The sequence below is a fragment of the Phalacrocorax aristotelis genome, chromosome 6 (genome assembly GCF_949628215.1).
Source record: "Phalacrocorax aristotelis chromosome 6, bGulAri2.1, whole genome shotgun sequence".
Lineage (NCBI taxonomy): Eukaryota > Metazoa > Chordata > Aves > Suliformes > Phalacrocoracidae > Phalacrocorax > Phalacrocorax aristotelis.
In genome coordinates, this window is record NC_134281.1 from 58,090,245 (window position 1) to 58,110,659 (window position 20,415).

A 20,415-nucleotide genomic window follows, 5' to 3' on the forward strand; every position below is an offset into this window, starting at 1 on the left:
CCCTGCACTAGGACAGGCTAACAAGAGCACTACAAGGTTTCCTTCCTTTTCCTCCCAATAATTTATGTTAAATTATGTAATATTCATTTAATCTGCAGTCATAGTGAAAATTGTTTACCTGAGATGCCCCAGAAGTGAAAAATAATTGTACTAAATTGCGTATTTTACCAGGGCATTTCCTATACATTTCAGCAGTGGGCCTTCAGACAGAAAATACCTGTATCCCTAAGAATAAAGCCACATATATCAGCCCAGTAGTGTTTTATTCTGCCAGGCTAAGAGGCAGATCAATGTGTTCATTCTTCCATCTCCCTAAAGTATCAGAGCTTCTTAGCAGAAGAGCCGAGGTCAGAAAGGGTTTATGCAAGGTCCCAAAGCAGGGCCTAGAAACAGACAGCTTTGGTTTATTGGGTTTGGTTGGTTGGGCTGGGGGTTTGTTGTTGCTTGGTTGGTTTGGTTTTGTTGGGTTCTATTTTTTTGGGGGGAGGCAGCAGTGGGAAGAAGCAGGAAAGGATATGGAATGAGGTAAAATACTAGAATCCAACGTTACAATTGTCTTTCAAATTATTTTATTCTGCAGAGCGCTGTTATTTGAGTCCCGCAAATCTGATCTGAGATGCTATTACAGCAGGTCCTAATGCTAACTGCCTCCCTGCCTGTTACAATAACAAACTGCCTGAAAACACTCGGAACACCTTTGTGCTCCCAGGTGCCTGTCACTGACTTTTTCTGAAGAACCAATGCCTTAGAAACTGATATTGAAAGGCAAAATGACTAGCAGTGGACAGGAAGATGGAAGGCTATAACTTGCTCCCTCTAAGCTTTGTATACGATACCTGTCCATCATGTCTCTCTCTGCCTTTTCTCACGGAATTGGCTAAAAACATGACACAAGGAAGCAAATCCAGATCAAAAATACCATGATGTGAAAAAACACATGAAAAAGGGAGGAGAAAAAGGCAGCAAAAGCCTATTTATGTCACAAAAGCAAAAAGATGCAGTGTCTAATACAGGAAGTAGGTCAGTTAGTCAAAGGACAACATGAACTGCACTCCCAAGGGTGTTTTTTTAACCAACATTATGTATCAATTGCAGAAGCTCCAGAAGAAAAAGTGACTGCAGACGGAAGACTCTCAATCTTGGGTCCAATGCTAAGAAAAATCAAGATCTCAAAATCAACGATAAACTAAAGTGCGTTCCTGTAAACGCTATCTTAACATGCGTTTTACAAGCCTCCTGTGTAGGACACCTACATCTAAACCAGCATATTTGGAACCTCTGAGAAATGAGGCCATCTGTAATCAAGCTTTAGTCAGCAGAAAATAATGAAGGCTAAGTACAGCAGCTCTCCACCAAAGATTTTTCTTTAAATGTCCATCAGAAGTTTCAATCATTTCACTAGAAGTGTCCTTTATGACCAGACATCCCAAATACAAATGCTGAAAGAAAAGAATTTGGGGACCTCAATTACATGTCCCACTACACATACAGATCAAATATGTAACCCCATATCTAGGAATTGAACTGATCCATAAACAAATTGGTTGAGGGTCTCTTACTTTAATTTCAACTTGTTCTTCCATTTCTTTTGTCTTTATTGTAGTGTATTCCTTTTCTAACCTAAAATTAGAAATAGTAAATTACGATTAGAAAAAAATTGTGGATAACTCACTTGTTGGTGTACTACTGAACAAACAACAGCAGAACAGAGATACAAATTATTGACATTTCCTCTGTTTAAGTGGCCACTTGAAATGTACTCCTGTAAGTATTGAAATTTAGTTTTAATGCCCAGCCTAAACACAAATACTTCTGTTGACAGGAACAGACTCTGAACCAGCCCTCAAGTGCAGGTGCTTGCTTGTATACATTTATAGTGACTATGATTTCAAGCTACTCCAGAATAACCACTCAATGTAATTATACAATAACCAATTCAATAGAATCAACCAAAACAAAAAAGACCTTGGAAAGCCTGCAAGACAAAGACACAGAGATTTGATACAAATATCTTAAACATATAAAACAATTCTGGGCCCTGTCCAGCAAGCCACAAAATTGTCCCGACTGAAAAAGGTGGCAACAAGAAAAAACAAGCTGAGATAAACAATGCCTCTACAGAAGGCAACCAAGGAAGTTTAGGCTCAGGATGGTAGGATTTTGAACTACATATGCTCACATTGGCTTTCAGAGAAAGGGTTTTTCCTGAAAGCTTTGTTATTCCATCTGTTTTAGAGAAGACTGCTCACTCCACAGCACTGATCAGACCCCTGACAGAAGGGTTGGCAAATTTAACTTGAAAGGCCCTAGCACAAGCTGCGGTGCAAGAACAGCGGATGTACAGTATGTTACAACCAACTGGACAATCAACAAACTTAACCCTGGAAAAACACAGTGTGTGCAGCTTGGCTTATCAAAACCTCATTTACCAAACAGCAAAAAAGAGAAGACATGCAACTAGCCTTAAAAATAGGTATTATACAATTATCAATGGTGTTAAAGTTTCATCAATTTGTATTTTAAACAGCATTAATCTTGACCGTACATGCACTCTTTAGCACTGTGAATTCTTTTCCAGTTCCTGACAACTAAAGAATTTAGGCCAGATCATGAAGTTTAACCTCCTTCCCCTACTTCACCCTCAAAAAACCCAAACATCTCCCCCTCCCAAAAAGCCACACCCCCCCACTTTCTATTCAGATTGTTTACAGCAGTGCCATAATTCCCCGTAACTTGCAACTTTCTTCAAAAAGGCTATTTTTATAAACAAGATATAGCTTTATTTTACATAAGAAAAATGGCAAGTACTGCTTTACAAAAATTTTCTTGCAGACAGAACTTTGGTTTTAACTGTTTATAGTATAAAACACCAAGAAATTTAAAGATGGAAAATTCAGAATGAAATACTGAATAGCTATTGTAAAGATAAACAAACAGCAGCTCTTAGCAACAGTACAATCTATTTTCTCAAAATATTATACCTACTTTTTCATCTTTTTTGCATTGTATTTGACTTGGTAAGATGCTTGGATTAATTTGTCTGGACCACTGTCAAACTGATGTGGAATGACCTTTTGAAAGTGCTAAAAGCAATCAGAGCACAAGATTACATATAATTAATAGCTGCAAGGAAACACACACACACTACACATTTCAGACATCTCTTACAATTATTATAACCTTAATTTACCTGTAACATTCCTTCCATGTCAAGCTGCAGTAATTCTGCCTGGTTCATCTGAAGTACTGCTAACCCTACTCGAAATACTATCTCTAAACCCTGAAAACAGAAGTTAAGAAATATCCAATAGTTATTCATGGCATTGTCAACAGCACAGAATGATTCCACTATTCCCTAATGTTGGAAATCTCATTCAGTTTCTCAAACAAGCAAAAGGGCTACTGAAAATTCTCTCTACAAATTGGTTCTGGTTTCTTATTTTGTCCCAAGGACAAACAGTCCAGCTATTTGTCCTGATGCCAGACCCATCCCTCCCTTGGAGAAGCTAGTGCTGAGGCAAAAACTCTTGAGTGACAGGTGTTGTCTATGTCAGCTTTATCAAAAGTCCTAAATATGTCTAGTACAAAACCCCCCAGGTACTTCTCAGAAAAGCCATTTTCATTTCAGACATGGTATAATGCAGTTAAACTATCTAAACAGATACAAGGGAGTGTCTGACTTGTATATACTATCTTGGACACTCTTGAGTGTAAGCCCAAAGGATCCACCTTTGACTTTCCATTATCTAGAAGATGACTGCAGAGAAAGAGCATAAGCAGACCCTAAGCTTTGGTTTGCTACCAGTTGCAACCACGCAAAACTCCAATCCTAAACACAACTTAGGTGTCTTTGTGACAGTGACACTGAACAATTCAGTAAGTTTCTTTGGCTACTGTTCATCATCTGGACAACAGAAGATGGCAACACTCCCTCTTCTTGGCCTGCATATCCCCATGGAGCTTTAACTTTGGCCTAAAAGCAGCATTACTTTCCACCCCAAACTTACTATAATACTGAGAAACTGCTGTCCCTGTTGGACACAGCGCTTATTGCATTGCATCTGGCACTGATGGATTTGGTAACTCTTCAATAGGCTTAGAGGACCAAGTTGCATACAGCATCTACATTCAAGGATTTGGCCGCTCTTCCCTGACAAACTACATCCAAAGGCATCTTCCCCTACAAAATAATCTCATAAGCATAAGGACTAAAAAGCAAGAATATCCGAGATTTTTCCCATCGCAATGGGACTTATACCACTACCTAAGTAACTGCTTTTCACAGCTACTCTTGAAGTGGAACATGTGAGTATTGAATAGTTACCTCAGACATAAAGATATCAAATATTCTTGTTGCAATTGGTAGTGGAAAAGTTGTAAGGAATATAGTTAGAAACCATGACGATGCATACATAGAAGTGTGGAAACTCTGAGACTGAAAGTGCACATAAAGCTCCGGAAGATGCTCCTAGAAAAGAGGAGGAAGAAAAAATATATATACATTAAGCTTCTGCTGGCAGTTTTAGTATATCCATGTTTTTGAGAAATTTTGAATAAAAACAGAAATAATTGATATTTAGTACAGGCAGCAGCTTCCTAACACAGGACTAGAAAAAAAACATTACTCATCATTATCACAAACCATGCAACTGAATTCCCAGTATAGAACCTACAACACTCTACCCTGCAAACCAGATTACAAAAACACCTCCTGATCCCAATAGGAGGTCACAAGCTTGTAAATCCTTAAGTCATATCTAGAATGAGGTACAAAAAAGAACTGGAAAGATCTAGGGTATGGCCAGATACTCCTGTCTTATTTGCTGCCTAACATCCCACCCTGATCAGTGTTAGGGACTGGATCACAAAACACAAACCTATTTGTCTCTATCAGCCTGACCAAGAAGAAAACAAGTTTTGTGTCCCCCACATCTGAACAAAATTTTAACCCTACATAAGGGTATCTCCCAATTTCCATTTTTTAAAATAGCTATAAATTGACTATGAAGACACTAACTTTCAGAATCTTCAATCCAAAGAGAACTAGACATTCATACACTTAAGCTGTAGCAATACAAACCCTCACGCTTCAGTGTTTAAAGCCAGTCACTGTCTGCCAAAGGGTAAAAGAGTAGGCCATGCGGCCACATGCATTCACTTCTGGAGTTCTGAAACTAGCTCCTGTCAAGAGAACAGCCTATTAGCCAACAGGTACGCCTGCTCTTGAACAGTAATTCCCAAGTTCCTTATTAATGGCTGCTGAAGAAAGCTTGATAAGATGTTGTATGTACCTGTATCATGCATTCAAACTGGTACATACAAAGGCCCAGTTCAGCCATGCTTGGTTTAAAGAGCTCTCGTAGTCTGTAATCTTGCATTAATTTAACAAACACACAAAATGCCTCTTCTTCTGGCATCTATAATTAAAAATAAAAAAAGCACAGTGAACACTCTGGACAAATGTAAGGGTATATCAGAGGAAGTGTCTGGGAGGGGTTTTTGTGTGTCATGGGTTGGTTTTTCTTTTGTTTGGTTTTGGGTTATTTGTTTTTTGTTTCAAGGAATTTATAACCAATTACTGTGATGACCTTTTGTATGTATTGAATTCCATCAAGTAATTTATAAGCTGAAATGGAGGTCTGTAAATTTCTTATAAAATACCCTACTTTGTCATAAAGCAAAAGGCAGTATTACAAAGGCAGCTTTAAGATTATCAAAGTAACCGTCAAGTTCCATTTGAACTGGGAGGAGATTCAGCAGAACAGAACTGAAATGAGAAGTTTGTTCATAGTCAGAACAACATTCACCAAAATACCTTTCAAGTCCACAATTCCCCCCTTAGCTCTGAGAAATAAATGTGTTCTCCCACTCAAAGATAGCATCATCTTGGCAAATGGAATGAGAGAATAAATATCATTTGATTTGCAGAGTAAACAGCTGCCCTTGACAACTCCGTTCTAACAAAATGACTACAGAAAATTAAAAGGATTCGCAGTAAACCACCATGATACACTACGCATTCTAGCACGGATTTTAAAGGTTCATGTATTTTTAATATCATGTTTACCTGCATAAGCAGCAATCCAACTATAAAAGCGCTTCCTTGACAGTATCCAACCTCACGATCCACCAAAGAATAAGCCTAGGAAATAAAGTTTTAAGACTCTCCACAATTAGAACAGTATTATTAATAAAAATTAACCACAGTTCATGCTGTTATTTTGCTAATAACTTAACTCTTCCTCTCCCAAATCCAGTGAGGACAGACATTCTATTCAGAAGTCCTAGTCAGATATTCTAGTTGCTACCTGCTGCTACAAAGAGGTACAAACTCTGACAGAGCCAGAGTACAAACTCTGTACAAAGCCAGAACTAAGGCATACCTACAGGAACATACATGCAGTTTTCAACTCCAGGAATTTGCCAAAAGGTAAGAGACAGCTGGCAACAAACCACACGAGGCTACTACTTTTGTAGGAGACAGACCTGACAACCAAACAGTTCTTTTCAGAAAAATTACGTGCTGCAGTTCTATTTATGGGTGGAGGAAATGCAGTGATCTCCACGCACTTTGCATCTTCACCTTGGAGTTACGGAAGTTACTATGATTTGGAAGCCTTTTCTGTTGAAACTACATCGTATGGAAAAGTGTCTTTCAAAATTTAAGCTCTAGTACAATCAAGACAAAGCAACGCAAGCAATTTTACAGTGGCATCCTCATTTTGTGCCTGGGCACTGCAACAACTGCGCATCAGCTTGTACCTGCCGTTTGCTGCTACCACTTGCAGGTTCAGAAACACCCGAACACTGAAGGCTAGTTCTGATTTAAAATGTTTTGTCTTGGTTAACATTGTTAACTTCACTTCATGGCACACATTATTCCATTACACTATCAGCAGTTACCATGTGACTCTGTTTTAATACAAACTTAGTAAGCTTTTAAAAATCTCTCATAAAGTATAACCATTAACTAGAGGAATACCATATTTGAAAGCTCTCTCTGAAACTGGGATGTAATTTGCTAAACCATTTCAGTGTCGAGTAAGTTTAAAAAAAATTAAACACATGAAACTGATGCCAGTCCACTACCTACAAGGCAATTTTCTAAACCCTTGTGCACGTTCTTGCTAACGTATTTTCTGTAGGAATTCGTGACTTACCTTCATTACATTGAACAAGACCTCCTGCCCAAGGCTGTCTTTTTCTTTAAAAAAATCATGTTCAGGGTATGTTCTAGCAATGTCCCTTCTTATTAATTTCTCACACGGAGATGTCATTTTCAAAAGCTCTGAATACTGATCCTTGATTGGCATGCTTTGAGCACTGCATAAGAGTTGCCAAACGATTGCTCTGAAATGATGAGGTATCCCTTTTCGAACAAGCTCCTAAAGCACAAAAAATATGTACAAATTCATTTATATTTCCTGGAAATATAAACATAAGCCTAAAGAACAAAACACTTCAACAAATTAAGTTCCTCATAACTTCAGAAAACAATTATATTATGTCACAAACCAACCACACTGTTTATAATGTGTAAGTCTCAAGTTTTGTGTGATGGATTGTTAGGTAACAGAATAAGAAGATTCCAAATCATTTTTAGTGGCTAATGAGAGTAGTCCCTTATTCACACAAGCTACTTGAAAAACATAATATTCCAGTAATTTTCAACAAGAACTCCCATTAGCCAGAATTTAATACAGTTATTTTTATATTTCACAGAAGACGACTGAAAGTAACACCCTTAATTATATTTGTAGTGATCGAGATAAGTTTACTTGGTGATTTCTTATTTCCAAGACAGGTAAATGATAAAAAGTAGAACTAACTGTAGCACAGCCAACTGCAACAAACACACTTGCACAGCACTACTAGCAGAAGTCATTTGACAAACTTGACAAGTTGTGTCTAACTTCTCTGGTGTGCCAGTATTCCCAAGTTCTCTTTTAAGAAAGCATTTAAATGTAGTTTCAGATACCAGACCAAGAAAGCATGAGGTTTACTTCTATTGAATTAACTAAATTTATCTCCCCTGAAAAAAAAAGCTAGATATTATTCAATTCCTTCCTAGGTGTTATACAAAACCTTCCCAGATCAATAGATCTAGGAACTTGATACCTGTCTTTTCAGAAAGCACAAGCAGAAAATAGTCTTGTTGCTTGATCTGAAAACTGAGGAAAAAAGCGTGAGTCAGAAAGTTTACAGACTCTCTTAGTGGTACTTTTTGCAAGTAGGGTCAGTCCGACCTAGGAGGTTGTCTCTTCAAGAGAAAAGGGTTCCTTTAATAATTTTTGGTACCTTAAGAACTGTTATCAAGTGTTCTGTCTCCATATTCTGTCTCCTAAAGGATAGTTTCTGCCACTAGTATTTATTCTACAGCCAGAGTAATCTCCTACGCTGCAAAGTGTCCTCTTTTTCTTGTTTGTTCCGAATATTTCTCCTACTTCTCCAAACTGATTAATTAACACAACAGTGATAACTTTTAAAAAGACTGTTGCTTTCAAGTTTTGTTTTTGTTAAGCTTGAACTCCTGCTATCGAGTTTTGCATCGCTGACCTCAATTTTATAGTATCCCTAAGATCTCCAGCCTCCTTCAGAACCATCCTAGTAGTGCCACTCCAACTCTGTCCTGTCCACAACACAAATGCAACACCCTGTGTTGTTTCCTAAATGACTTCCAACACCAAGACATCAGCACATCAGCTTTCCACATCTGTCTTTAGCTATCATTTGTCAACAACGCACTATCAGATTGTAGATCAGTCATCTAAAGCCTCAAGGGCTACTAATAACAAGGCATAAGCAAGTGGTTTTCTTGAAGTTACCATGCTCCTGCTTGGCAGAACAGGGTTAATCCTTCCAGAATTCCTAAAGGAATGGCAGGAAAACGCACCTGCTACGCAGCACTAAAATGACACTTTTCTACACAGTACTACGCACACTGAAAAGCAGGACTTGAGTAATCCTTCAGAAGCCCTCCACAACAGGAAGCGAGTTCTGAAGTAGATCAAGAGACGGGAGGATAGAACACATCACCTATGCAGGAAGGTATATACGCCTATGTCTAAAACTTAAAACAAAAACAAACTTACCAGGTATCTAATAACTTAAGACCAGCTTTTACAGCCAAGACAAAAAGGCACCTACGCTGCTAAAGTCATACCTACTGGCACAGTCAGGAAATAGGTATGGATGTTCTGGTATTCCATCGTAAATGCAGAATGATACAGTTTAGGCTGATTTTCAACAAAGAAAATAAAAACAAAAAAATATTGAGAATTATTTAACTAGCAAAGGAACACTCACTAGCAATATCATTAAATATTTACTGAAAGTTAGTCAAATACTCCCCAAATTATACTTGGCCAGCTGTAGAAACAAGTGATACTTATGACACTAAAATGTTCAAATGCAGGCAGTTCAGAAGAATTCTATCTAGCCAGATCTACTTATTACCATCTCACTTCCTTCTCTTGCCAGGTTCATGCGGCCTTCTTTTCACGGCCTTTTGGGAACATCTTTCCAGAAACTGTTTTGCCCATGCAAGCAGAAAGTCTTGAATTCATTTTCTTCCCTTGTTTCCTCTCTCAAGTCATGTTCTCCCTTCACAATTGCTTCACATAAAAGATACTTTACTTCAGCGTATTGTTCTGCCTTCCCACAACCTATTCATATACACACATTTCAAACTGCTCAAAAGACCTTGAAATTTGTATTCTGCACATAAAACTACCGACTAGAGCCAATAAAGAACCAAAGCAGAGCAGACTTGCCTACGAGCAAAAAAATCCCACACTGCTGTACTTGCTGCCTCTGAAACACGGATGTGTTCAAATGCCCTCCGTGCGTTCTGGTTCGAATTTAAAGGGTAATTGAATTCCACTTCTGTACATGCCCACAACTAACCCAGACACACTGGCCAACGTTTGTCCGGTCCACTCGGAATTTAGAAACTTTGTGTTCCTCTGCTTAAGGTCATCCCTGGGGTCAACACACTTGGCATGCACAAAAAACTAAACTCAGAGCCCCACACAGTAGAATTATCAGCTCTTCTAATAAGAATGCTTTAGAAAGACAGCTTCTCAGTGGGAAAATAATCATAGCATCCAGATGTCAGGGGCCCTTAAGTGGGTTTGCAGTGTTCCATTTTGGAAACATGAAGCAAATCTTCCCTGTATTCACGGGAATCTCTCAGTAGAGGTAGACCAAAAGCTTTAGTATTCAAAAATATAGGAGATGCATCTAGTTTTCAATAAGAGACTTTTGCTCGGCAAAACTGTTACCAAAGCCTGGTCGCAGTTATATAGGAACCACCAAAGCTTAGGGATGGAACTATATCCAACTGGAAGATTCTACTACATATTTATTTAGAAAAATAAAACCAATAGGAAGATCAAACAGTATCACTGATATCACATTACAAATATATCCTCAAAAACAGTGTCCCACTACTACCTTAACTTGTTTTTCTTTCTTTTTCCGTGCATCTTCCCATTCATTCACAATCCTCCCCCACAGGATCCATGAGTCTTCTTCAAGATGGCTGAGATTGCTAGAAGCTGATGAACTAGATACAAGAGAAGACCCACTATTCCTTCTTGACCCATTTACTGATCGCAAGGATTTGCTATCTGTTTCCAAGAGTCTGCAAAGAAAACACGTAAAAAACAAATTCACCACCTTCTAATCACAGGACCACACTATGAATTGTTTGTTTAGAAGTCAATTGTTCCAACCTCTTTACAAAAAATGCACCCAAAGGTTCAGTGGAACAGTTTTTCCAGCATCCATTTACACTAAATTTGAAAAGAACTGGTCAATACTACTGTTTCTTCTTGAGATCAAGTAATTCTGCAGACAGAACAACAGCTCACATTGCAGCCTTTTAAGAAAGGGGTAAGAATGTCACATCATGCAGACAGAGAAGCGAGATTTTAATACAAGTGTTTTGTGGTCCCTTGAACTAGATCTTAATACATAAAGGTATCAAATTAGAGAACATACAGAAGCATTGCAAGTCCAACACTATTACACATTCATCAGCTGGAGATTAATAGCCCTACTGGGCAGATGCACAAGTTTTGTTCCGAGGCCTAAGTACCAGCAAGAGGGCTTTGATTTCACTAGCAACAAAAACCCCACGGCTGTCGTGCATCAGACTGACAAGGAGCACATAAGGAAGTTAAATATCCTCAATGATAATGTCAAATGTCAAAGTACTGCAAGAGACAGTAATTTCAAAGAAAAGACAAAAAATTAGCCTCCTAAAAGTCTACCTAATTACAATTTTTTTTTAATTGACACTGTAAGTACAGACAGCATAATTAAAACCTGAAGCAATTTTAAAGCAACTGATACTTGCTAACAACTGTTTATAAAACACCATATTGATTTGTGAACACGGGAAAAATCTCGGACCAAAAGAATGACGAACAGGCCACAATAGCAGTTAGTATAGCTAATGAATGTGTAATTAAAGCCTGGAGTTCAGATCTGAGAACTCCTGGGGTTATCAGGGAGTGAGAGATACATGAAGATGTGCCAAGTGCTGGGCAAGTTGCTGAAGAGGCTTCCCTGTCAGCTGTTTGTTACGGGCATCAATTTTGCAAGGAGCTGGGGATTCTGGGCAAAAAGGCATGCTTCGTCCTCAACTAATATTGAGCCCCGTAAGCAGGGAGAAATTTTTTAGACCACGTCAGGTTAAGAGCAAGAATTCAGAGTAACTTGAAAAAGTGCTTTGCTGTATTATCAAGAGCTTCCTTTGTGCTTTAACCTCCAAGAATTCCAACATCTGTAAATAAGAGTGATCTGGTTGAATAATTCCTCAATGCACCGACACAGAAGCTAACACACACACCCCCAGCATTTCAGCAAGGTCAGGTTCGGTTTTAGATATTTAATAAATTATAACCTGAGCTACATCACACCCAAGACTATATACAAATCTCAGCATACCTACAATTTTTAAGCTCTCTGCTATGATAAGAGATCTTTACACTAGCTTTCCTTGTTCCCAGCTTTTACTTACTGGTGTTTATGGAAGTTGGAGAAAAAAGGTAATTTAATTCATCAAGACAAGTACAGTCTCTGCAGCAGTATTTTGTTTGGAAAAGGGTTAAATATTAGTGCCTTTGGGGAAAAAAAAAATCAAGCTTTTTGAAGGCCAATTTTAATTTAGTCCATATGAAGGAATGCAGAAAAATCTTGTTTTAAGGAAAAAGTAACAAAATCCATTTTTAATGTTTAGAAGCCTGGCCTGTACTGATCCATAATGAAAATTTATGGTTCGGAACTCCTCCTCTCAATCTGAGACAGTGCCTACAGATCAAATTCAGAGTAATCACAGAGGAAAAACAAGCACAGATTATAAGCAGCACATTATGATTACAAAAAAAGGTTCTAAGTAGTCGCTTTCAGCTTTCTATAGAAGTTATTCTATGTTTCTGTAATTTGACCTTACCTGGATAAACTCATTGTCCTTAGATTTGAAAATCGGAAGTTCTTTTTACAGTAAGTAGCGAGTTCTGTGGAATTTAGTCACTGTTTTTCTTTCACCTAAAGCTTTATAAATGATTTACTAATGCCAAACAGCTCCACCAGGACTCTGGACCGAGCTACCTCATGATTCTGAGGGGACTTTCAGTATAATTGGATTGCAAAATGCTACAAGACATAGCTTGAGTTCTTTCCATTTCTAACTGTTTAACTAATTCATATTCTCCTTATTGACATAAAAGCCAAAGGTGAAAAGGAAACTTTTACAAATATCCACCACCAGCAATTCTTCCAGCAAGCAGAAATAAGAGTAATTCCCTGTGTTGAGTGCAATTCCTTGTCAACAAAGTGCCGCTGTGCTAAAACACAGATGCAAGCTCTTCTGAAACTACTGTGCACACAGCATAAGAACATCACATTTCCATATTAAAAGTGTAGTATCTCACAAGAAAAGGTACACAAGATAGGATAGCCTCCAATCAGAATTCACACAGAGGACTCATGTGGGATTGAACAACATGTGGCTATAGTTAAATAAAACCAGACAGGATTGGCTAGCTTATTTACTAAATAAGGAAAGCTGGCTTGAAAAAGAAAGGCTAGCAAACCCAAGCTCACATTCTTCCTTCAAGAAGCAAAATAGCCTAACTGCGGGGCTTAATGAGATGACTCTAGACATAAAGACACTACACTAACACAGATAAGCAGTCCAAAGAACGGATACTACTGCTTTTCGAATCAAAGTTAGTCACTTAGTCATGAACAGAGCCAAATGCCTCAGATTAAACACAAGTTAGCTTTCTTAAAAGCACTCTTTTTCTTCTTTCGATAAATCCTCAATTTGCTACTTGCACAGCAAAAATTACATATAGGTCATCTTCCGATGAAAGACAATCCCATAAACCACAAGGACAAGAGGATGAGGTAGTTCTAGAAGTTGCCTTCCATTCTCAGTCAAGAACTAGACAGATATAACAAATTGCCCATAAATAGCATTGCTATTAGGATGCAGAATACAAACATGAGAGAAAACATGCCCAGTGACATAATGGCATTAGCCCCTCCTCCCCTACTTCTCCTCTACTGCAAGTTACTACCCTCATAACAATCAGCAGAGTAAAAAAAACTCAAGTACCTCAATGGCCCCAGTGCAAAGTCCAGCATGACAGCAGAGACTGGAACAGAAGCTAGTTTGAGCTAAGCTGTCAAACTCTGCACTTCACTACAGCACAAGGGATAGCAATCTTCAGCAGGCAAAGCCCTGCAGCTATCTGCTGTATCTAAAACTTATTTGGAGCTCAAGATCTCCCTTTAGAGTCAATCTCTCATGAACAACTGAAGCACACTTGTCAAATGTTACCAAATTTTGCACAAGGCCAGATGACTTAAGTCCTGCCTTGAGAGTGCAAATAAGTACGGGTTCTGGAAATTCAGCATTAAGCAATCATAAAGTCCAATTTTGTTTCTTAGCAAGCTTGCCAATGTGCAATCACTGTGCATGTCAAGAGCAACCGATCCAACTCAAAGTTTCATAATGAACTGTAGATAGTAAAGATAAATATATACTCATGGAAAGGCTGCCAAGAAAATGGTTGCTTACTATACCAAAAAAAAGCCAGGATGAATAGAGAAGACTGATTAGGAATTTACTTTTCATTAAATTAAGACATTATGCATCTGCCACCATTAGCATAACAGCAGGATTCATGTACCATTTCTTGCAAATAAAGATGGCTGAACACTGTTCCATCCCTAAACAGCGCAGGTTATATAGCAGAAAGCAAGTGCTGGGCAAAAGCGGAAAAAAATAACAGAAAATGGAATTCAGAAATCTAACATTTCAAAAAGCTAACAGAAATTACATTTTTGATCTTAGAAGGTGGGAAGGTTATACAGAAGTTTCATCCCTGTGCACTCTATTTTAAATACAGTTGGACTCAATGTTCTTAAAGGTCTTTTCTAACCTAAATGATTCTATGAAATTGGATAGTGAAAAATCACATGGCTCCAGTGTAAAGTCTTAGGATTAGAGGCAGCTAAACACCCCCATAAAACCAGGAGACAAAAAACACCTCGAGTTCCACAAAGAAGTGACTTTTTAAAAATATAGCGCAAGAACACAATTTCTTAAACCTCAGGGCCTTGAAGTTGAAATGTTGTATCACAAAGTTTTACTTAACTCCCCTTTAACAGCCTCAATGCTGAAATTGCAACAAACCAATTGTAGTCTCATTACTATACTTCGAAGACCACAAGGTTTTCCATTCACCTGTTCTGTTCCTCAAGTTTAGCAAGTAATTCTAAGTCGTCTGGACTCAGCTGTGTTGGTGAGGATGGTGATAACGCAGGTGTAGACAGAGTGGTAGAGGAGGATGTAGTGTGTAATGAGGCAGATGGACTTGCCACCTGACTGGCCATTTGACTGACGGTGTGTGATACGGTGTTCTTCACCCATGAGAGAGTAGAGCTCAGCTTTCCTGCAACCTTGCCTGTCGCCACCTGTGATGAAAAAAAGAAGAGGATGCAATCGCTGTTTTTTAATACTTTTTTCAGTAAACCTGCTGCTGAAGAGAGGAAAAAAATATATATAATATGCATGAAGTGACACTGAGATTACTTATTTCTCCAGAACACCCAAGGCTGTCAGAACCAACACAAGCATCAACAGCAACACAGTATTATAGAGGCAACATGCAAGTAATCTACAAAGGAAGACTCAGAGGAACTCTTGACATATACTCAGAGCTCATTTCTGCAGTGCAGAAATACCACAGAACCCGGGATCAGCTCAGACTTCCCATTGCAAAAATAAATAGAAATAAAAGCTTATTTTAAAACAACTTGATCAACTAATGATGGCACAGAAAATGTAGAAAAATAGATAAAGAAACAGTCAATTACTGATGGACACTGGAGCAGTACAAGTATGTCAATGTAAACACTCCAGACCACCCACTGCTCACCTTCGTCAATCCCTACAGCAGCAGGACAGAGGAGGAGGGGCACCACATTTTGGTCCTACACCAAAGCAAAAGATCCTCTAGCGTCCCCGCCAGTGTGCAGTAAACAGTCACAAAGAATTTACACCTGTGAATCTACAACAGCTCCTGAACATCTTACGTGAAAGGCCTCGTGCTGCCAGCTCTTCTCCTGCCTCACTTTCTCTGCAGGTCACCTCTACACCAAGTGACCTTGACCCAACTCCACTGCCAGTGCCTGGACAATCCTGGGGTTTGTGAGGGGTCCTGGAGGAAAAGCGAGAGGTGCTACTAGAGTAGAAGGGAGCTCTGAGCAGATAGTCAGGGAAACCGTGGGTCCCAGAACGAGGGTAACTGGGGCTGATCATAATCTGCTGCCACTTCTTGACCAGTGCTATGGGGTAATGCAGCCTGGCAGAGTCACCGATCACTACAGAACAAACAGCAGCCTCTGGAGTTATCTTCCAACAAACACCTCACTAGAGCTTCCTTCAGCAACTGAATATGTAAGAGGCTTGGACCTACAGCGATTCACAGTTCAGTTTGCCCCCTGGCCCAACTCAGAGAAAACCCAGATGCTCCTTAAAGGAAGAGCTAGCTGCCCAGCAAAAGGTTAAAACTTGTCAAAACCAAGGTTGAGGAAGAACTTGCTTTGAAGTGGTGATGCTGGCAACTACTTATTCTGACCTTTGCCAACTTCCTCAAAGCACAAAATTGCTCAATGGTCATCACAAACAACTCTGCAGTACAGCCTATACAATAACGGCTAAGATACTAAAGACATTGAGCGACAGGAAAAAAGTCCATTCCCAAGGTCCTCTAATAGAATCTAATTAAAACAGATTTCAACTGGAAAAAGTAACTCCATCTCAGCACACCATGCATTTATCTGAAGGACAGCATACAGACCGAGTGGCTGGTTGCTAAAGCAGCAGCTTTTATTTAGATACAATGCTACAATGAACTTTGTGAATCAAATCCAGCAGTATCTTATTTTCATGTCATATCAGAAGGAAGACACATTGAATGCCTTCAGAAAACAAGAGGTACAATACAGGCCAAACAAAACAGCAGGACGCAATCTCCTCCAGCAAAGTGACACTTAAGAGCTCTCCTAGAAGGCTGCAAAGAAGCTTCCAATTTCCATATGCTTAACATTCATTCTGGAAACAGTAACAGATTTTGCTAAAAATCTTCAGATCCACAGATACAACCCACAGCTGGGAATAGTAAGGTCCCAACGTAAGCATCAGAAAGATTCCAGTGGATGCTTATGTCACCATTGGACAGGAAAGCTTAAGTATTTCAGTATTTAACAAAAAAAAACAAAAACCAAACAAGCACTAAACACAATCTTTTAAAGATAATCTTTAGAAAAATCACTTCTAGTACTAGTATTTGACACCATCTTTTATACAAGAAAGGAATAAAAATTACTAAATGTTTCTAAATCTTAATATCCGCATTATTATTTCACACAGTCAATATCCTTTATTCTCTATCACTATGAAAGAGTAAGTTATTGCTAGTTCACTTTGAATAAAACAGCATTGTGATAAAGGTAACTTGTACATTTCACTTAAGACTGATTATTTTCTCAAAGGCTCTAAGCTTTCTAAAATAGGACAAGTAACTCCACTATTCCAAAAACAAATGTTGGCAGAAACAGGGCCAGTCTTAAGAACATAGCAAATATGACTGTCATACACAGCAGGTTTTAAGAGTCACCAATTCTAAGAATCTTACACATAAGCGTTAGAAAAGCACTAACTTTGCTTAATACCCTATGTGACAGAACCAGGAAGTATACAATCAGGTTTTATCTCTTTACTTTGTAAAGTAACTAGGAAGACTTAAGGTGAAGTAGTAAATCCAAGCCGAGTCTGGCTTACACATTGAGGCTCACATTCCACGTTAAGATAGCTGAAAGCAGGGGATGGGGTGGGGGACAGAAGTCAAGATTCTTACTAACATTCATTCACCAACACATCACTAGGTTTAAAAAAAGTTATTGCAAATGTTTGTACAAACCAATTACGTGAAGAATACTAAGAAAAAGTATAGTCAAGAAAACCATGCAAGACAGCAGTTAAATCAGAACAGTGGGTCTAACAATACTCCCGTTTCTAAAAGCAGTTTGGAGTTTCCTAGGAATGTATTCAGAGAATTAGTACCAAAAAAAATCCTTAGTCTGAAAACGTTAACACATACAACAAGCAAAAGGCACAGTTGCAAAAATCAAATGTTTAAAAATCAAAAGGCTCACAGTGACATTTGTAACAAAAACACATGAAGAATTCGTTTGGGGAAAACACCTACGGCAGTCACCCAGGGCCAAGCTAATTTAAGAGAAAAAAAAGATTCTGATTAATAGCTAAGTATTCAAACCTATATCCCTTTGGCCAGGGTTTCCTAAAAATCTAAAGCCAGCTCTCAAATGGTCAGCATCAGCCTAGACTCCTGGACCTAGACACGAAGGCATTTAGTATCAGTTCATTATCCCTTTCCCTAAATAGGATAGAGTAACAGGATTTTCATATCCTGTCATTCCACCTATGTTAATTCCAAAATTTATATTCAGTGACAGAAGATTTCATAGAGTTATTCTTTGATAAGTGACTTAAGGCCTTCCAGAAAACAGGTCACTGGAATTTGAAGATGAGAAAACCTTCCTAGGAGCAAGACACCAGTATTCCTATCAGCACACCCGCAGTACTCCTACACTCGCCCTTCCAAGCCTATACCCTTCTTTTAAGAATGAAAATCCCCGCTATGCATCAAAAGTTTTTCAACCCTGTGCACGCCATTCCATCTGACAAGATAGTTGTACTTAGCCATCGCTAAACCACAGACCACTGGTACTTCCCACCTTTACACTGACAATCCCTGCAACAAGAAATCCACATCCCACTACTGAGACAACACATACAGGTAGTAGAGAAATCAATCCTACTGACTGCCCTACTAAGACAATACATGCATGTAGTACAGAAATTAATCCTACTGACTCCCAAGAGCTATGCACCTCTTTCCTCTGCCAGCACAAAGAAAGAGCTAAAGGTTTCATCCTAGCCCCTTCTGTGAAACCAGGGCTCCCCAATTAAAAAAAAAAAAAAAAAAAATCACAGAGCTATCAGGTTATTGGTATATTTAAAGGTGGAAAGACTAATTTCAATGAGAATAAATTCCCTATGAATGATGGCAGGTACTTTCACTGGGTATCACCAACTGCAGGAAACACAGGAAACTCTGGATGGGCCTTCGGTTTAACACCTCCTGGCTTTAGAGAAGTGATTTTGCTTAACACAACATTCTGGAAAGACTCAAGAAAGCCAGTATCATTAAACCTTTAATCTTTTCTTTGCATTTTTGGACACAGCCTCCTCAAGGCTTTCCTAAACAAATGTTACTTTTAGAAACTGGTTATCATTTAACCAGTGATATTTCTGCAGGCCTGCAGCAGCTTCCCCCTTTTGGCTACAGCAACGATGCACTGCAGCTATGAAGTGTCCTTCCCTTTGCTACTCTTCATTGCTGCTGAGAAGAGACCATAGTCACAGCTCAGCTGTTCCCAGCTGTAACAAGGCCAACCAGATGCACCACAGCCCCCCCACCCAAAATCTTAGCTAGGTCACAGCGACAAATCTAACTACACACAAGGTAGGGCTTTTGCCACCACCCTCTCACGAAGCGCATACGCCTAAGCCACTCGCACTCTGCTCTGCCTTACCTTACCGCTGAAGCGCTCATGCTTGTGAAGCCGCTCTACCTGGCGCCCTCCTGTGCTACACCGCGTATCGCAGGCCACGGCCACGCAGACAGCTCAAGCCCAGACTCTGCTCTGTAAACCCAAACACTTACCAGATCCTTGCCAGATCTCCCTCCCTCCAGCTAACCAGCTCAGGCCGGAAGCCCCCAGTTACGGGTGTTCTTTGCTCAGCTCATCTCAGCCAATTTTTCAACCATGCAAAAAGAATTGGTTTCCTTTTCATCCCCAGCATTTTTCAGATGCTGAAATTCAAGTTACATCTGAGGAGTATAAAAGGTAACCTACATTGCCTGGGAAGCATGCCAAATCGAGAGCACCATCAGGATGATCAAGCTGTTATTAATTATTATTAATGTGTGATCAAAACCAGAGCCAACCCGTTTGAAAAGTGTGCTTTCTTTCCCCGAGAGGGGGTTTCTCTCAAGAACCTGCCAATTAGTCAGACTTTGAACACAGATGCTGCTCCCAGCCCTCTCCCAGGGACACCGACACTTCCTTCCCACTGAAGAGGGCCAGGTCTGGAGCCAGGCAGGCAGGGGTATGCCTGCTCTACCTTCCGCAGGAGGGCACAGGGAACTGCGCAGGCATCATCCAGCTCCAAAGCTGCTGTACTCATTCAGGCTCCAAACCATATTAACAGCTACACAGCTCCCAGTTTGCCAACAGACCAAGAGCAGGGGAAGAGTTCCCTTGCACCTACCTGCCTAAGACCAAGGAGATACCTCCTGAATGAGTGAGTGAATTTTGAGTTTGAAAATATTGATCTTTAAGATGATGAGGGGAACAGGACTTAACTACTAAAGCCTTGCCACTATGCTGCAGTTTCCAGTGAGCAAAACAGACCTACCAGCAATTCTCACTAATCTGGTCAGTCATCAGGCAAGGCACAGACCTGTCTGCTACATACTTCAAGCTACTGCAAAAGTCATGAAGGTTTATATTGGTATTATACACAGATACGTATGATGTATAGTTTATATATGCCAATTTAAATACATAAAATTCAGTATCTCAACTTTACATTTAGTATCTTTAATTAGGTGCCGATTACAGCGCTTCATTACCAAGAGGAAGTACAATATTGTGTTCAGATTTTTGAGTTACTTAAAGGAGTACTGCAGGGGACCAGCAGATTAAATATTTTAAAGAAGGCTAGCTGAAGGTAGACCGCAG

The 20,415-nt window shown here is 39.3% G+C and overlaps 1 protein-coding gene across 8 annotated transcripts in view; it reads right to left on the reverse strand.

Moving 5' to 3' along the window:
• EVI5 (ecotropic viral integration site 5) overlaps positions 1-20,415 on the reverse strand; it is an 84,394-nt gene that overhangs the window by 56,708 nt on the left and 7,271 nt on the right. For 5 of the 8 annotated variants that reach the window (XM_075098123.1, XM_075098126.1, XM_075098125.1 and 2 more), the window contains exons 2-10: positions 14,765-14,994; positions 10,456-10,645; positions 7,161-7,385; positions 6,068-6,142; positions 5,292-5,417; positions 4,325-4,468; positions 3,191-3,280; positions 2,986-3,083; positions 1,560-1,620 (exon numbers count right to left, since the gene is read on the reverse strand). In XM_075098123.1, coding sequence (XP_074954224.1) covers positions 1,560-1,620; positions 2,986-3,083; positions 3,191-3,280; positions 4,325-4,468; positions 5,292-5,417; positions 6,068-6,142; positions 7,161-7,385; positions 10,456-10,645; positions 14,765-14,913 — 1,158 coding nt within the window. In that variant the 5' untranslated portion in view covers positions 14,914-14,994. Of the gene's footprint in view, positions 1-1,559; positions 1,621-2,985; positions 3,084-3,190; positions 3,281-4,324; positions 4,469-5,291; positions 5,418-6,067; positions 6,143-7,160; positions 7,386-9,092; positions 9,237-10,455; positions 10,646-12,460; positions 12,561-14,764; positions 14,995-20,415 lie in introns of those variants that run through there. The other 3 variants (XM_075098127.1, XM_075098128.1, XM_075098124.1) reach the window with 3 other exon arrangements.